At 41.3% G+C, this 16,808-nt stretch overlaps 1 protein-coding gene and 1 long non-coding RNA gene across 9 annotated transcripts in view; one reads left to right on the top strand and one right to left on the bottom strand.

Annotated features, from left to right (window-relative positions):
* prkar1b (protein kinase, cAMP-dependent, regulatory, type I, beta) overlaps positions 1–16,808 on the top strand; it is a 158,674-nt gene that overhangs the window by 84,427 nt on the left and 57,439 nt on the right. For all 8 annotated transcript variants that reach the window (XM_020513726.2, XM_048609927.1, XM_048609928.1 and 5 more), the window contains one exon: positions 5,990–6,051. In XM_020513726.2, coding sequence (XP_020369315.1) covers positions 5,990–6,051 — 62 coding nt within the window. The remainder of the gene's footprint in view (positions 1–5,989; positions 6,052–16,808) is intronic.
* LOC125485710 overlaps positions 14,807–16,808 on the bottom strand; it is a 44,473-nt gene continuing 42,471 nt past the window's right edge. The window contains exon 3 of the long non-coding RNA XR_007264417.1: positions 14,807–14,988. This is a non-coding gene — a long non-coding RNA (uncharacterized LOC125485710). The remainder of the gene's footprint in view (positions 14,989–16,808) is intronic.

Raw genomic sequence — 16,808 nt, forward strand, 5'->3', positions numbered from 1 at the left:
CCTTGTTGTCTCGGATTCTCCAGCATCTGCAGTTCCTACTATCTCTGTAACTCTTCCTGTCAGTTTAATTCTGCTGGGTTTGCTTCAGCCAGGGTACTGAAGAATCTCAAACTCAAAGAAGTCCTATGAATCAAAGCTAGACAAGACTAATCGGCTTTTCTTTTTGAATTACTATTGGAGAAGCAGTCATACTGGTTTGATCAGGGCTTAAGTACGTGCTGCCATAACTGAAGCATACTCTGGTTTACCTCAAACTGCTCTTCTGAACATTACAGAATAGGGACCTAGGATCTTCTAAGGCAAATCGAGAATACTGGAAAATAAAATTTCACCTATTTGTTTTCCACAAGGAATTTATGACAAAGCCGTGAGTGGCTACTAGATAAGCCACAGTAATAACATCAATGGTCAACTTGGCTGAGATTTATGGTTCCTGAAAATGCAAGAGTCATTTTTTTTATCATATGGAAGTTATTCAAAAACTAAGCCCAAGTTTCTTAAAATAACTTTAAGAATGGTAACCCAGAACACAACTGTATATTAACCTAATGCACGAAATGATATATCTTTGCTTCCAAAATTCTGCATACTGGAATGCAGATTATTCCGGATGTCCTGTGCACTGATATTGACATGCCATTTATAAATTAAGTCCAAATTCACTAAAATTATGAATGTCTCAAAAATTATCTATGACAATATGAGTTAGCTAGAGTCTGTTGTACAGTTTTTATGCAAAAGGACACTATGCATCACCTTGGTGTACATATGGCATGTGCAAAGTCAACTTGCATTGGTCATATTATAGCAGTTAAACAGTGAGTGTCAATCAACAGGCAATACTGATTTGACCAGTGCTGCCATTTTAAAGCTCAATATTCCAGCTGATACTTTCTGTGAAGCTTGTACAACTGATGCGCCTTTAGTAGGAAAGACCACCAGTACTGTTTAAATGGTTCATCAGTTACTTAGTTGCTGGTTGATATCCTCTGTATGTTGCTACAATTTTGCATATTTTTGGTGCTTTATGCTGTTTAAAATTTTTAAAAGTCTGTGTGGAATGGAGTGGAAGATGAAATACTACTTGTAGATTTCAAGCCATTGACACATACCAGCTTCTCCTAGACTTGACTTAATACACTAATCGTTGACTGCCACTTAGGAAAAGATCCATTTGATCTCACTTAGTTTCCTGTCTGTCAACCAATTCTTGCTCCATGCCAGTATATTATCCCCTAACCCGCATGTTAGCTTTGCCCAATAACCTTTTATGAGCAACAATATCAAAAGCCTTCTGAAAATCCAAATACACCACATCCACTGGTTCTCCCTTATGTCTCTCCAATGGGAGTACTCCCAAAGTGCTTCAGGGAGTTTCTGGATTCTGACACAGCAAGAGGGAAGGAACAGCAATGTAATTCCAGGTCAGCAGTGTACGGTTTGGAGGGAACTTGTAGGTGGTAGTGTTTACATACCTCTGATGCCCTTACCCTTATTTTAGGTAGTAGAGGCCACAGGTTCAGCAAGTGTCAGTGTAGGAGCCTTGGTGAATTACTGTAGAGTATCTTGTATATCATGCAGACTGCAATCACCACTGTCAGTTGATGGAGGGAGTGAATGCTGAAGGTGGTGATCAAGAGAATTAATCTGTCTTGAAAATGTCCACTATATTGATATGCTGATGTAGTTCAGTTTCTGATTAATGGCAACTCCAGGATGCTGATCATGTGGGATTCAATGCTGATAATGCCATTGAAAGACAGCAATCAGTATTGATATTTGTGCTACTAAAGTTTCCAGGACCAAAGTTGGGATCTGGCATGTGTAGAGAAACACAAGATATAACTGCTGATGGTATCATTCTCAAGGTTGGAGAACAAATTTCGTAATTGGCAAATATTTGTGCGCACATGCAGAAAGTACATTCTGCATGATTGTGTCAGAAACAGTATTGCATCAACTTTACCTGACCAATGTCCTTGCTGTTATGCTGAATGGTGCAAAATCCTTGGTTTATAAAAGGTGCTACGTCAAAGTTCTGAATCTTCTCCATCAGCAGCACTAGATGTCCATCATGAGAGTTCAAGCAGGACAATTCTCAAACAGTGAGGTTCAGCACTGAACTGCAGCATCTCCACAGTATTCAACTTAAATGAGCAGGCCACATTTTCCACAGATAAGTGCAGAATTCCTAAGCGAATCATCTTAGTAAATTACATGAAGTGATCAGTACAACAATACAAAGACATCCTAAACAAAGACGTCATTACAGATCTGTGAACAGAGTGGATAGTGGTTCATCAGATGCCCAAATGTTAAGAAATACTATAGATTGCTATTTCATGGGCTATGTGATGAGTATCTTGCTTCTTGTGTACAGCCAAAGGGAAGTGCTGTTTGATATGATCTGTCAGAATCGTTGGAACATGCAGTCTACATGTCTAATATTACACTAGCACTGAAATTCATAGAAACATGTCGCTTATTAGATTGATAGGCAGAAAGTCTATTTGGCGTCACAGTATCATGTGATTAGAGGCAAACTCCATTTGTGTTGATAACATAGTAAGAACCTGAAACAGCTAGCTTTACCTGTTTCTCAAACTATTGAGATGCCATATGAGTAATCTGAGGTATGCTGGGCACTTTTCAGTATCACAGATGACAATCTTAGGGCTGTATGTCTGACATGCAGTAGCATTTTTGCTTTGGCTATTCACAACAAGCAGGGTACTGATCAGACACAAGGTGCTGGCACTTTAAAAACCAACAACTATCCAACATTTAGATGTGATTCTGCAATTGGACATATGCTGGACAATCCTGCATGCATAAAGAGTTACACTAACAAACCATTTAGTGTTGTCACTTTGGTGCGATTATATACATTGGAAATTAGATATACCAGTATACAGGTTCTTTTCTTCGTAGGCAGAGAGAACGAATATGTAGATGCACGGTGCCGTTTTTTTAAATGGTTCATTTCTCAGGACAATGACTTGATCAGTAGGAATCAAGTTACCTGGTTAAAATTTAAACCCAAGTCTGGCAGTTAACTATCTATCATTAACTGCTGCATTTTCAATGGTCACACCTCTAACAGAGTCTGCTCACGAACAAATCAGCACTCTCCACTCACCAAATGGTGGTTTTCCTCTTAAATTGGTATTCTTATACATTGTGATTATGAAAGCAAGACAAAAAGCTTCAACAAAATGGGTCTTTTCTCAGCAATACTCAAATTTATGTTGTGATCTGTAAAGTAGTAGGAAGACAATGCACTTCTCCCTTCTCAGTCATAACATTGATCCAAGGCTTTCTGGTAAACTTTCCAATGCACCAAGCATTTGTTGTCTCTAGTGAAAAGGATATTGAAGATAGAGAATGTGAGGAAATAAATAGCAACATTTTGGAAAATGTCCATATTACAGAGGAGCAGGTGCTGGGTGTCTTAAAATGCATAACAGTGGATAAATCCCTGAGACCTGATCAGATATACTCTTAAACTCTGTGAGAAGCTAGTGAAGTGATTGCTAAGCCCCTTGCTGAGATATTTGTATCATTGATAGCCACGGGTGAGGTGCCGGAAGACTGGAGGTTGGCTGATGTGGTGGCATTATTTAAGAAAGGTGGTAAGGAAAAGCCAGGGAACACTAAACTGGTGAGCCTGACATCACTGGTAGGCAAGTTATTGGAGGGAATCCTGAAGGACAGGATTTACGTGTATTTGGAAAGTCAAGGACTGATTAGGGACAGCCAACCTGACTGTGTATGGGAAATCGTGCCTCACAAACATGATTTGAGTATTTTGAAGAAGTAACAAAGAGGATTGATGAGGATAGAGCTGTGGACGTGACCTCAATGGACTTCAGTAAGGCGTTCGATAAGGTTCCTCATGGTAGACTGGTTAGCAAGTTTAGATCACATTGAATACAGGAAGAACTAGCCCTTTGGATACAGAATTGGCTCGAAAGTAGAAAACAGAAGCTGGTGGTGGAGGGTTGTTTTTCAGACTGGAGGCCTGTGACCAGCAGTGTGCCACAAGGATCGGTGCTGAGTCCACTGCCTTTTGTCATTTGGATGTGAACGTAGGAGGTATGGTGAGTAAGTTTGCAGATGACCCCAAAATTGGAGGTGTAGTGGACGGCGAAGAAGGTTACCTCGGAGTACAGCAGGATCTTGATCAGATGGGGCCAAGGAGTCACAAATGGAGTTTAATTTAGATAAATGTGAGGTGCTGCATTTTGGAAAGGCAAATACTGGCAGGACGTATACACTTAATGGTAAGGTCCTGGGGAGTGTTGCTGAACAAAGAGACCTTGGAGTGCAGGTTCATTGTTCCTTGAAAGTGGAATCGCAGGTAGATAGGCTAGTGAAGAAGGTGTTTGGTATACTTGCCTTTATTGGTCAGTGCATTGAGTCTAGGAGTAGGGAGGTCATGTTGCGGCTGTGCAGGACATTGGTTAGGCCACTGTTGGAATACTGTGTGCAATTCTGCTATAGGAATGGTGTTGTGAAACCTGAAAGGGTTCAGAAAAGATTTACAAGGATGTTGCCAGGGTTGGAGGATTTGAGCTACAGGGAGAGGCTGAATAGGCTGGGGCTATTTTCCCTGGAGCATCAGGGGTTGAGGGGTGACCTTACAGAGGTTTATAAAATCATGAAGGGCATGGATAGGGTAAATAGACAAGGACTTTTCCCTGGGGCAGGGGACTCGACTACTAGAGGGCATAGGTTTAAGGCGCAAGGGGAAAGGTTTAAAAGGGACCTTTTCACGCAGATGAAATGGAATGAACTGCCAGCAGAAGTGGTAGATTCTGGTACAATTACAACATTTAAAAGGCAGCTGGATGAATATATGAATAGGGAGGGTTTAGAGGGATATGGACCAAATTCTTGCAAATGGGACTAGATTTATTTAGGGTATCTGGTCAGCATAGATAAGTTGGACTGAAGGGTGTGTTTCTGTGCTATGTGTCTCTTGATTCTATGAGTGTGGTCAGTCGTCTTCTAAAGATTGCCTGCTGAAGACCTCTGCAATAGAACTGGTGACCTTGTTCTCCAGCAGGCATTAACCTGTGTTATCCTTGTCTTTTGCTTAAGATACAGAGCACGCATAGTGTCTCACCACATGCAGATCACAGTTCTAATTTATTCTCTAAGATATGTGCAATATTATCTGAACTGGTACTCTGTATCTGTGTCATTGCTTCCTTGATATTTCTTCACTTCCTGATCATCTGAAAGAAAAGGCCCAAAACTAAAGTTGTAGTGAGCAGGATTTAATGGAGAGGCATTATTAATTCATTATCCTTGTCCCAGCTGTATCATGTAAATCAGAAGGGATGAAGAGGAAGTGGAATAGGAGATGCCGGTTTCAGTATGATGATACCAAGATCTTTAATGATTTCCATCCTGCCATTCGCAATAAACTTAGCAATGATCTTTCTCATAATAACCGAAATTGTTTCCTACACGGAGCTTAGAACATACCAGCATGCTGCTCCCATTCCAGTTAACTGCTGCAGCCTTCAATTGTGTATCACCTTCTCTTGCAAGAATAAGGGACGCTGCCAGTGACTGTCATGCGATATGTTTGGATGATTTGACTGTTATGTAAATAATGAAAAAGTTATACGTTCAAGAGAGGATTTGAAACAGTTCTATATGTTAGTGAAGGATGTACTTATTAGCAATGAATCTTAATTGGTAGAGACAGTTGACATTTAAGCAATGTGGAAGGCATTTTGAGGTGTGGCTGAGCCAAATGGTATAGTTGATAGGATCTTGCATTTTATGTTCATTCATTTGAAAAAGTCTGTCAATAATGCTTTAATAGGGTGAAATTTTGATGATGTAAAACTTTTGTTTTAGAAATTGAAACGATTATTTCAATGATCAGTGTTTAGTTTGCCAAGGAAATCTGAATTTTGTGTTATGAAGGTTTCAAACTGTTTAATTTTTTTTTTCCATTTTCATTCCCTTGCAGTGATATCTTTGATGCCATGTTTCCAGTTACCCACATTGCAGGAGAAACCGTCATTCAACAAGGTAATGCTCTGTGAGAATTTGAAGGAGGCTGTCTATTTTTCCTTCACTAGTTATATGGGTCAGCTTTATTTTTACCTTTTTTTTTGCCTTTTCTCCTCAAGGTAGCAATTTCTACCAAGTGCAGACAGCTCTTCCAGTATTTCATTCATCTCTTCTTGGTTCAGCTTAGGAGATGCAGGGGTAACCTTACATCATTGGTAGCACTCGCACTTCTGTGTGAATAGGTCATTGGTCAATCTCTGCTTGAGAGGCTTGATTGCTTTGAGCAAGTGCAGTTTTGTTGAATGAGATAATAAACCAAGGCCCTATGTAAATTTTTAGATGAATTGATTAGGTCCTGCAGCACTGCAGAATAGCAGAATCTTGACTGTAACTCAGTCAATGTTATCATCTAAAATGGTCAGAAGGAATGCCTGAGACATAAGGGAATGAGGGAACAGGTCATTGATATTAATTGAGTTAATTGGATTTGAATAGATTGTAGGAACATGGAGATCTGGTAATCAGAAAAGGTTGATTCAAAACGTAAACTTTGAGGGCTCAATTGCCCACATGTGTTTGCTGAAAATGAGCCTTTTGGCCAGTGGAAGAATGAAGTTACAATTTAGACCCAGCTTACTACTTTACTTAAACAGGAAACAAGATATGGCCGTGACCCTTTAGTTACCTATAGAAACAGTTAGTTCTGCTGTCCAACATGAAGCCTTTAATCTCCAAGGACACCTGCTAAAAGTAGGTACCAATGTCAAAAGTTTACAAGAAGGGTCCAGATTGTTGTAAATGTTCTAGCGTTATGTTTTGCACTGATATGCTGGGCTGTCCTGCTATTGAGAATGGGGATATTTGTGGAGCTTTGTCCTACCAGTGCTTTGTTTAATTGTCCATGACTATTCACGACTGGATGTGGTAGGACTGCAGATCTTAAATCTAAAATGTTAGTTGTGGGGTTGCTGAGTTCTGTCTATCACTTGATCTCATGCTGTTTGGCACGCAAGTAGTTCTGTTTGGTAGCTTCACCAGGTTAATACCTCATTTTTAGCTGTGCCTGGTGTTGCACCTGCATCATCCTGGGGAAGTCTTCAGGGGAAGCTACAAAGATAGTTCTATCGTATTAATCTGTGTAGCATTAGACACTGTAGGCCTTTACTCCTCACCCATATTCTTGGTGACACTTAATTCTCTGCACTTTGGAACTGAGTTGTAAATATACTTTTCCTGTCCACTGTGGTGTAGGCTAATATGAAGACATAATGAATGCTAGCTTTTCCAATTCAAAATTATGCATATTTCTTGACCATTCTCTTTGACTCAGTCTTTGTGACTGCGAGGTTCAAATATAATAACCTGAGTGCATCTCTTGGTTCACAGGCTTGATCTTGTCAGAGCAAGATAACAAGATTAGAACTGTTATTGACACTTGCTTTCATATGGAGAGTGCAGGAGGACATGCCAGGAGCAGCACCAGGCATACCTTAAAATGAGGTATCAACCTGGGGAAGCCACCAAATAGGACTCCTTGCATGCCAAACAGCGAAAGCAGCAAATTATAGACAGAGCTAAACAACCCCTCCACCAACTGATGAGATCTAAGCTCTGTAGTCCTGCCACATCCAGTCCTGAATGGTGGTGGACAATTAAACAACTCACTGGAGGAGGAGGCTCCACAAATATCCCCACCCTCAATGATTGAAGAGCCTAGCACATCAGTGCAAAAGATAAGGCTGAAACATTTGCAGCAATCTTCAGCCAGAAGTACCGAGTGGATGATGCATCTCAGCTTTCTCCAGTGGTTCCCAGCATTACAGATACCAGTCTTTAGCCAATTCGATTCACTCCATGTGACATCAAGAAATGTTTGGAGACACTGGATACTGCAAAGGCTATGGGCCCTGACACCATCCAGCAATCGTACTGAAGAGTTGCGCTCCAGAACTTACCACTCCCCTAGCCAAGCTGTTCAGTTACAACACTGATATCTACCCGGCAATGTGGACAATTGCCCAAGTATGGTCCTGTACACAAAAAGCAGGACAAACCCAACCTGGCTGTTTACTGCACCTTCAGTCTACTCTCAATCATCAGTAAAGTGATGGAAGGTGTCATCAACAGTGCTGTCAAGCAACACCTGCTCAGCAATAACTTGCTTTGTGACGCCCAGTTTGGGTTCTGCCAGGGCCAGTCAGCTCCTGACCTCATTGCAGACTTGGTTCAAACATGGACAAAAGAGCTGGATTCCAGAGGTGAGGTGAGAGTGACAGCTCTTGACATCAAGGCTGCATTCAGCTGAGTGTGGCATCAAGGAGCCCTAGCAAAACTGGAATCAATGGGTATTGGGGGCAAACTCTCCGGTGGTTGGAGTCATACCTGACACATAGGAAGATGGTTGTGATTGTTGGAGGTCAATCATCTCAGCTCCAGGACATTTCTGCAGGGAGTTGCTCACGGTAGTGTTCTCGGTCCAACCATCTTCAGCTGCTTCATCAACGACCTTCACTCCATCGTAAGGTCAGAAGTGGGGATGTTCGCTAATGATTGCACAATGTTCAGCAGCATTCATGACTCCTCAGATAATGAAGTAGTCCTTGTTCAAATGCAACAAGATCTGGACAATATCCAGGCTTGGGCTCGCAAGTGACATTTGTGCCAAACAAATGCCAGGCTAAGACCATCACCAATAACAGACAATTTTACCACCACCCCTTGACAGTCAATGGTGTCGCCATCACTGATTCCCCCACTATCAATATCCTGGGTGTTATCAGAGACTCAACCGGGCTCACCACATAAATACAGTGGCTACAAGAGCAGATCAGCAGCTGGGAATACTGTGGCAAGTAACTCACCTCCTGACTCCTCAAAGCCTGCCCACTATCTACAAGGCACAAGCCATGAGTGTGATGGAATACTCCCCACTTGCCTGGATGAGTGCAGCCCCAACAACACTCAAGGAGCTTGACACCATCCAGGACAAAGCAGCCCACTTGATTAGCACTACATCCACAAGCATTCACTCCCTCCACCACCAACACTCAGTAGCAGCAGTGTGTACTATCTACAAGATGCACTGCAGAAATTTACTAAAGATCCTGAGACAGCACCTTCCAAACCAATGACCACACGCATCTAGAAGGACAAGGGCAGCAAACCTATGGGAACACCACCACCTCCAAGTTCCCCTCCAAGCTACTCACCATCCGTATATTGCCGTTCCTTCACTGTCACTGGATCAAAATCCTGGAATTCCCTCCCTAATGGCATTGTGGGTCAACCTACAGCAGGTGGACTGCAGCGGTTCGAGAAGGCAGCTCACCACCACCTTCTGATGGGCAAGAAATGCTGGCCAGCCAGTGATGCCCGCATCCCACAAATGAATAGGGAAGAATAATCCTAGATTTCTTTGAAGGTTTTCAGTGTTTGAATGCACAGTGAATGTTCATGATGATGCATAGAAGTTTGTGGTCTGCCTAGTTATTTGCATCTCACATGGCTTAGATGATGTGCACATCATCCCACCCTCCCAGGCATGGGCTGTCAGATGGGGGACGGTGGTGTTTCCATGTTGTCTTGCATTTAACTTTCTGACCAAAGAGAGTATATTTGTCATATTAAGATCATGTTTATGCACTTGGTGAGAATGAGAAGAATATTGGCATTTGATACCCCCTCCTCCATTCCCAGTGGTATCCTTCTAGCCATTATAGTTGCAGGCAAATTTGCCATTAAACTTTCTCCAAAGCATCAATTTGGCTTGTCTTGGGATGACTGCCAATGCAAAATCCAGATCTACATAAAATAATTCTGGATTTGTTATTAATGTAGCCTGTGAAAAGATAACTCAGGAGAGGTTATTAAAGTCTCCAGCACACACACAAATAGGACAGAGTGTTAGGAAAGGTCTAGCAATCAAACTCTGGAAAAATGAATGACAATGAGAAGAGGGAGGGATAATACAGGACTGAAGGTGTTTTATCTGAATGCACGCAGTACAAGAAATAAGGTAAATGAGCTTATGGCACAGATTCAAATTGGCAGGTATGATGTGGTAGGCATCATGGAGACGTGGCTGCAAGGGGATCAGGATTGGGAACTGAATATCCAAGGATATACATCCTATCAAAAAGATAGGCAGGTGGGCTGAGGATGTGGGGTTGCCTTGTTAGTGAGAAATGGAATTAAATCAATAGGAAGAAACGAAGTTGGGTCAGATGGTGTAGAATCTATGTGGGTAGAAATGAGGAACCGCAAAGGTTAAAAAAAACCGTAGTTGAAGTTGTGTACAGGCCTCCAAAGAGTAGTCAGGATCTGGGGCGCAAGATACACCAGGAGATAGAAAAGATGTAAGAAAGGCAAAGTCACAGTGATCATGGGGGATTTCAATATGCAGGTGGACTGGGAAAATCATGTTGGTAGTGAATTGCAAGAAAAGGAGTTTGTGGAGTATCTACGAGATGGCTTTTTGGAGCAGCTCGTGGTGGAACCCACAAGGGAACAGGCAATACTGGATTTAGTGTTGTGCAATGAGGCAGACTTGATAAGGGAGCTTAAGGTAAAGGAACCCTTAGGAGGCAGTGACCGTAACACAATACAATTTACTCTGCAATTTGAGACGGAGAAGATAGAATCAGAGGAGCAGTATTATAGCTGAATAAAGGCGACTAGAGGTATGAGGGAGGAGCTGGGCAGAATTGACTGGAAGAGGAGCCTAGCAGGAAAGATCATGGAACAGCGATGGCAGGAGTTTCTGGGAATAATTCAGGAGACGCAGCAAAAATACATCCCTAGGAAAAAGAAGCATGGTACGGGGAGGATGAGGCAACCATGGCTGACTAAAGAAGTCAGGGATAGTATAAAAGCAAAAGAGAAAGCATATAATGTGGCGAAGGGCAGTGGGAAACCAGAGGACTGGGAAGCTTACAAAGACCAACAGACGGTAACAAAAAAAGACTAAGACTTTCTTTAGATATATAAAGGGCAAAAGAGAGGCAAAAGTGGACATTGGACCACTTGAAAATGACGGTGGAGAGATAGTAGTGCGGAACATGGAAAATGGCTGAGGAACTGAATAATTACTTCACGTCAGTCTTCACGGTGAAAGACAAGTAATCTCCCAAAAATTCAAGAGAGGCAGGGGGCAGAGCTGAGTATGGTGGCCATCACCAAGAAAAAGGTGCTATTAAAACTGATTGATTGGCCTGAAGGTGGATAAACCAGCTGGACTACACCCCAGAGTTCTAAAGGAGATAGCGGAAGAGATAGTGGAAGCGTTACTGGTGATCTTTCAGGAATCGTTAGAGTCAGGGAGGGCCCCAGAGGACTGGAAAATCGCTAACATGACACCCTTGTTTAAAAAGGGAGTAAGGCAAAAGATGGAAAATTACAGCCTGATTAGCCTAACCTCAGTCGTGGGTAAGATTTTGGAGTCCATTGTAAAGGATGAGATTTCTGAATATTTGGAAGTGTATGGTAAAATAGAGAAAAGTCAGCATGGTTTCATCAAGGGGAGGTCATGCCTGACAAATCTGCTAGAATTCTTTGAGGAAGTAACGAGCAGGGTAGACCAAGGAGAGCCAATGGATATAATCTACTTAGACTTCCAGAAGGCCTTTGACAAGGTGCCGCACAGGAGGCTGCTGAGTAAGATAAGGGCCCATGGTGTTAGAGGCAAGGTGCTAGCATGGATAGAAGATTGGCTGTCTGGCAGAAAGCAGAGAATGGGGATAAAAGGGCCCTTCTCAGGATGGCAGCCGGTGACAAGTGGTCTTCCGCAAGGATCAGTGTTGGAACCGCAACTTTTCACTTTATACATTAATGATCTCAATGAAGGAACTGTGGACATTCTGACTAAGTTTGCAGACGACACAAAGATAGGTGGAGGGACAGGTAGTATTGAGGAGGTGGGGAGGCTGCAGAAGGATTTGTCCAGGTTAGGAGAGTGGGCGAAGAAATGGCAAATAGAGTACAATGTGGGAAAGTGTGAGGTCATGCACTTTTTTAAGATGAATAAAAGCATGGACTATTTTCTAAATGGGGAAAAAATTCAGACGTCTGAAGCACAGAGATACTTGGGAGTTGTAGTCCAGGATTCTCTCAAGGTAAACTTGCAGGTTGAGTCAGTAGTCAGGAAGGCAAATGCAATGTTGGCATTTATTTTGAGAGGACTTGAATATAAAAGCAGGGATGTAATACTGAGGCTCTATAAGGCTCTGGTCAGGCCACATTTGGAGTATCGTGTGCAGTCTTGGACCCCATATCTCAGGAAGGATGTACTGGCCCTGGAGCAGGTTCAGAGGAGGTTCATGAGAATGGTCCCAGGAATGAAAAGCTTAACATATGAGGAACGTTTGAGGACTCTGGGACTATACTCATTGGAGTTTAGAAGGATGAGGGGGGATCTAATTGGAACTTACAGAATACTGAATGGCCTGGACAGAATGGATGTTGGGAAAATGCTTCCATTGGTAGGAGAGACTAGGACCCGAGGGCACAGCCTTAGAGTAAAGGGAAGACCTTTTAGAATGGAAATAAGGAGAAACTTCTTCAGCCAGAGAGTGGTGAATCTATGGAATTCACTGTTGTAGGAGGCTGTGGAGACCAGGTCATTGAGTACATTTAAGACTGAGATAGATAGGTTCTTGATTATCAAGGAGATCAAGGGTTACGGGGAGAAAAGCAAGAGAATGGGGTTGAGGAACTTATCAGGCATGATTGAATGGTGGAGCAGACTCGATGGGCTGAATGGCCTAATTTCTGCTCCTATGTCTTATGGTCTTATGGTCTTATAAGTATTGATCACTGTGGCCCAGTGGTTTCCTCCCTAAGTGGAATATGTAGGATGATATGTTAGTTAATGCCAGTTGGAATTTCTACAAGTATATTTTGTGATGTAAACTATGGGATTCATATAATGTTAGTTATTATATTCTTGGGTTACTGGTTGTTCACTTATTAACTGCTGAGTTTTCTGTGTGTCTGAAGATAATTATTAACTCATAAATATTTTTGTAGCCTTGGTGATTTCTTTTAAAACTGTTTTGAGGGCTTATTTTAGTGTGAATGGATTCGTGTGAACCACTAATGGCTTTTGTTTGTTTTATGACCCAGTAAGTTAAATAATGTAGCCTCAAGGTTTGTTAGAGATTTCTGGAACTTTTATTAAGCTTAAGGGAAACATCTGTAGATTAGAGGGAGAGATTACTTTGAGGTTTTGATAGTCCTGTGAGCTGTTTGGAATAGGATGGCTGTGTAGACCTGTGCTTCTGAGAAGGGAAAGATATATTGAACTAGGTTACCTTAGAGTGAAGAATAAGTGTTGGTCTGAGACTAGAAATGTTGCCCTCCAGAGTTTTTTAAAGCTCACTGCATTGATGCATGCGTACGTTAGTTTTGGGAAGATATTGGTGGTTCCAGTCTAAAAGTAGAAGTCACAGATAGCCTAAACCTACCAAGATGTTAGATACAGGGACTCTGGTATGAGTATTGTACGAATTGTGTTTTGTTTTGGGTACTGTACTGGGGATGTGTTTCGGGTACTGTAGAAGAGCTTTCTTTTTAAATTTTCTTTGTTTTTTCAGTTTTCTTTTTGTTTCAGTTCTGTTTTTATTTTAATTTGTAAAGAAGTATTGCAATTACTGTGTCTATACTTTTATTGTGTTTAAAAATATTTGAATTTGTATTGCAAGTAGATGTTTGGTTGATTCTATTTATATTCATTTCTTTTGTTAATAAACTTCTAACGTTCAAGTAAAATTACATACCCGTGATTCAGTGAGAAATCACTTTGTTAAAACTAAACAAATCTAAATACGATCTATAAAGCCGCATGCCTGTCTGGGATCTGACTTGGCTGGTAACAACATCAGCTGGGAACGTAACAATTTGCAGATCTATTTTTGATTGCCATATCCAATTCAGTGAATATGAAAATCTTGTTCTGATTTTCCTTTCCAGAAGAAAGTGTATTCTCCTCCTTCCTTCCTACCTAAGCTGGCTTTGAGCGGTGGCTCTGGTTTCCCTGAGGACAGTAATACCAATGTTATATCTTGCAAGCTGCTAACATACAATGATGGTTCTTCATTCAAAGTGTTCATTGTTTTGATTGTCCACAAGGATATGCACCTTCCAGGTACAAAAGATACCTGTGCTTTTAGTTGCAATGATGGTGATCCCACTGGATATCATTTCCTGTTGAGGTCAGTTTGGGACTTAACTTATACTTGAGGCCCCTTTTTCTTATCCCCTTTTCAAATATGGCGAACGGGGGGGCTGCTGAAATGGACTGCTCAGTCAGGAAAACTGCTATTAGGAGCTACTTCTGTCCCAACTCCGAGCTCAGCAACCATCAGACAGCAATTGCCCATGTGTCATTGTCTATTTCCTATTAACAGTACTATTAATAGCTGATACTTGGCTTTCAAATGATTTTGCATTTTCTTATCTATTTGTGGATTTCTTACTGCTATTCTACTGTTGTATTACTTTATTTTCCAGTAGATCCTTTATCATGGAGAGAAAACATAAAGGAAAAAAATGTACACTTTTTTTGTCTCCTTTTATATCTCAGTATAGTTTTAAATTTTACATAAATTTCAGTAATTCTTCCACTCAATAATTTCAGTCAGTATGCAGTGGTTAGCACTGCTGCCTCATAGCGCCAGGGACTCAGGTTTGAATCCAGCCTTGGGTGAGTGTCTAATTGCAGTTTGCACGTTTTCCACCTGGCTGCGTGGGTTTCCACTGGGTGCTCTGTTTCCTCTCATGGTCCAAAGATGTGCAGGTTAGGTGGATTGGCCATATTGTGTCCAGGGATGTGCACTCTAGGTGGATTAGCCATGGTTGGGGTTACGGGGATAGGGTAAGAAGCTGGGTCTGGACCAGAGCTCTTCAGAGTGTCGGTGCAAACTCATTGGCTGGATGGTTTCTTTCTGCACTGTAGGGATTCTGTGTAATTATCAAGAAAACATTTAATTTTAGGTAATCATAATGATATCTTGCTCCAAATATATAATGGTAAATGAAATGAACAAGTATCAACAATATTTTCATGTCCAAAACATCAGCTTATGGAGATAATAAGATCATTTCTTCTCTCTAAAGAAAATTTAGAATCTGCACCTGCAGCTCAACCCTTTAAATCAGTTTAAATCTGTGCCCTGTTGTTCTTGTTCCTTTTATGAGGGGAACAGTTTCTCACTATCCATCCAACCACTCATCATTTTGAAAACCTCTCTCAGATCTCCTCTTAGCCTTCTTCTCTCCAAAGAGAACAGTCTGAACTTCTTCAATCTATCCTCAGAACTAAAATTGCTCATCCCTGGAACCATTCTTGTAAACCGCTTCTGCACTTTGCACTGCTTTCGCATCCTTTCCATAATGTGGCACCCAGAACTATACACGATGCTCCAGCTGAGGTCTAACAAGTGTCTTTTACGTCTTTAACATCACCTGCTTGCTGTGTACCCTATGCCCCTGCTAATTAAGCCAAGTACATTATGTGCTTTATTTAATGTTCTTGCTACCTGCCCTGCCACTTTCAATGATCTGTGAGCCTATATATTCAGGTCGCCCTGTTCCTGTACCCCCTTAGAAGCATGCCCCCTATTTTATATTGTCTTTCACTGTTCTTCCTACCAAAATGCATCACTTCACATTTCTTTTCATTGAAAACTCATCTGCCATCAATGTGCTCACTTCACCAATTTGTCTATGTCCTTCTGGAGTTCCGTAGTAACTTTCTCACAGTTTATAATTACTTATAAGTTCCCACTCATTGGAGTTGGTGGAGCAAAGAGTTAGTTTATTTTCATACTAACGGGGAATGTGAAAGGGAACATAAGTTATTTGGTATACTGATATATAAAATGACAAACAATTAAAAGGGCGGCTAATTTGGGATCACAAAGAAAATGATGTTGTGGAAGGAGAATGCAGGATTAAATGAAAGGACTGAAGTTCAACAAAGTTCAAAGTGGAAAAGTCATCAAATCAGTGGGATGTATTGTAAGTTGCTAAAGGAAATGAGATGGAAGTTTCAGAAGCTCTGGCTCCTGCCTTCGTTTTTCCTTATTTGAATAATAGCTGAGAAATTGAGGATTACGAATGTTATGCTTCTATTCAAAAGTAGGAGAGGGGAATAAACAATAATTGCATGCCACTCACCCTGACATTGGTGGTGGGGAAATCTTTGGAGATATTAAACTGGAGCAAAATTAATTGGTCTTTGTGAGTTAATAAATTAAAGCCGGTGGATAACATAGTTGATAAGTTAACGGACTACAAATCCAGAGGTCTAGCTTAATGTTCAAGAGATATTTGTTCAAATTACACCATAACAGTTGAGGGATTTAAATTCATCAAATTAAATAAGATTTGAATTAAAAGCTAATTAATATTGTTTTAATGAGGAGTGTCAAGAGGCAGTAACTAGTAACGAGGAGCCAAACTGTTCAAAACAGCCTGCTTCAACAGTGCCTCATCCACTTTCTTAAACATTCACTCCCTCCTACACCACTGCAATATGGCTACAGTGTGTATCATCTACAAAGTGCTAACTCACTACAGTAACTTGACAAGACTTGTATCAGTGCAGGGGTGACCTACAATCAGCATTTCTCAAGTCCACGTCCACCACCCTGAGAAGAACAGGACTTTTTTTATTCAGCCATCAGCCATTATCATATTTTTTCAATGTTTTCAACTTGACAGCTCATTGTGAAAAGTTGATTCCCCTGTCTGATCTTGCTACTCTGTGTGCCCACTAG

This window comes from Rhincodon typus, chromosome 21, assembly GCF_021869965.1.
Source record: "Rhincodon typus isolate 14 chromosome 21, sRhiTyp1.1, whole genome shotgun sequence".
Taxonomy (NCBI): Eukaryota; Metazoa; Chordata; class Chondrichthyes; order Orectolobiformes; family Rhincodontidae; genus Rhincodon; species Rhincodon typus.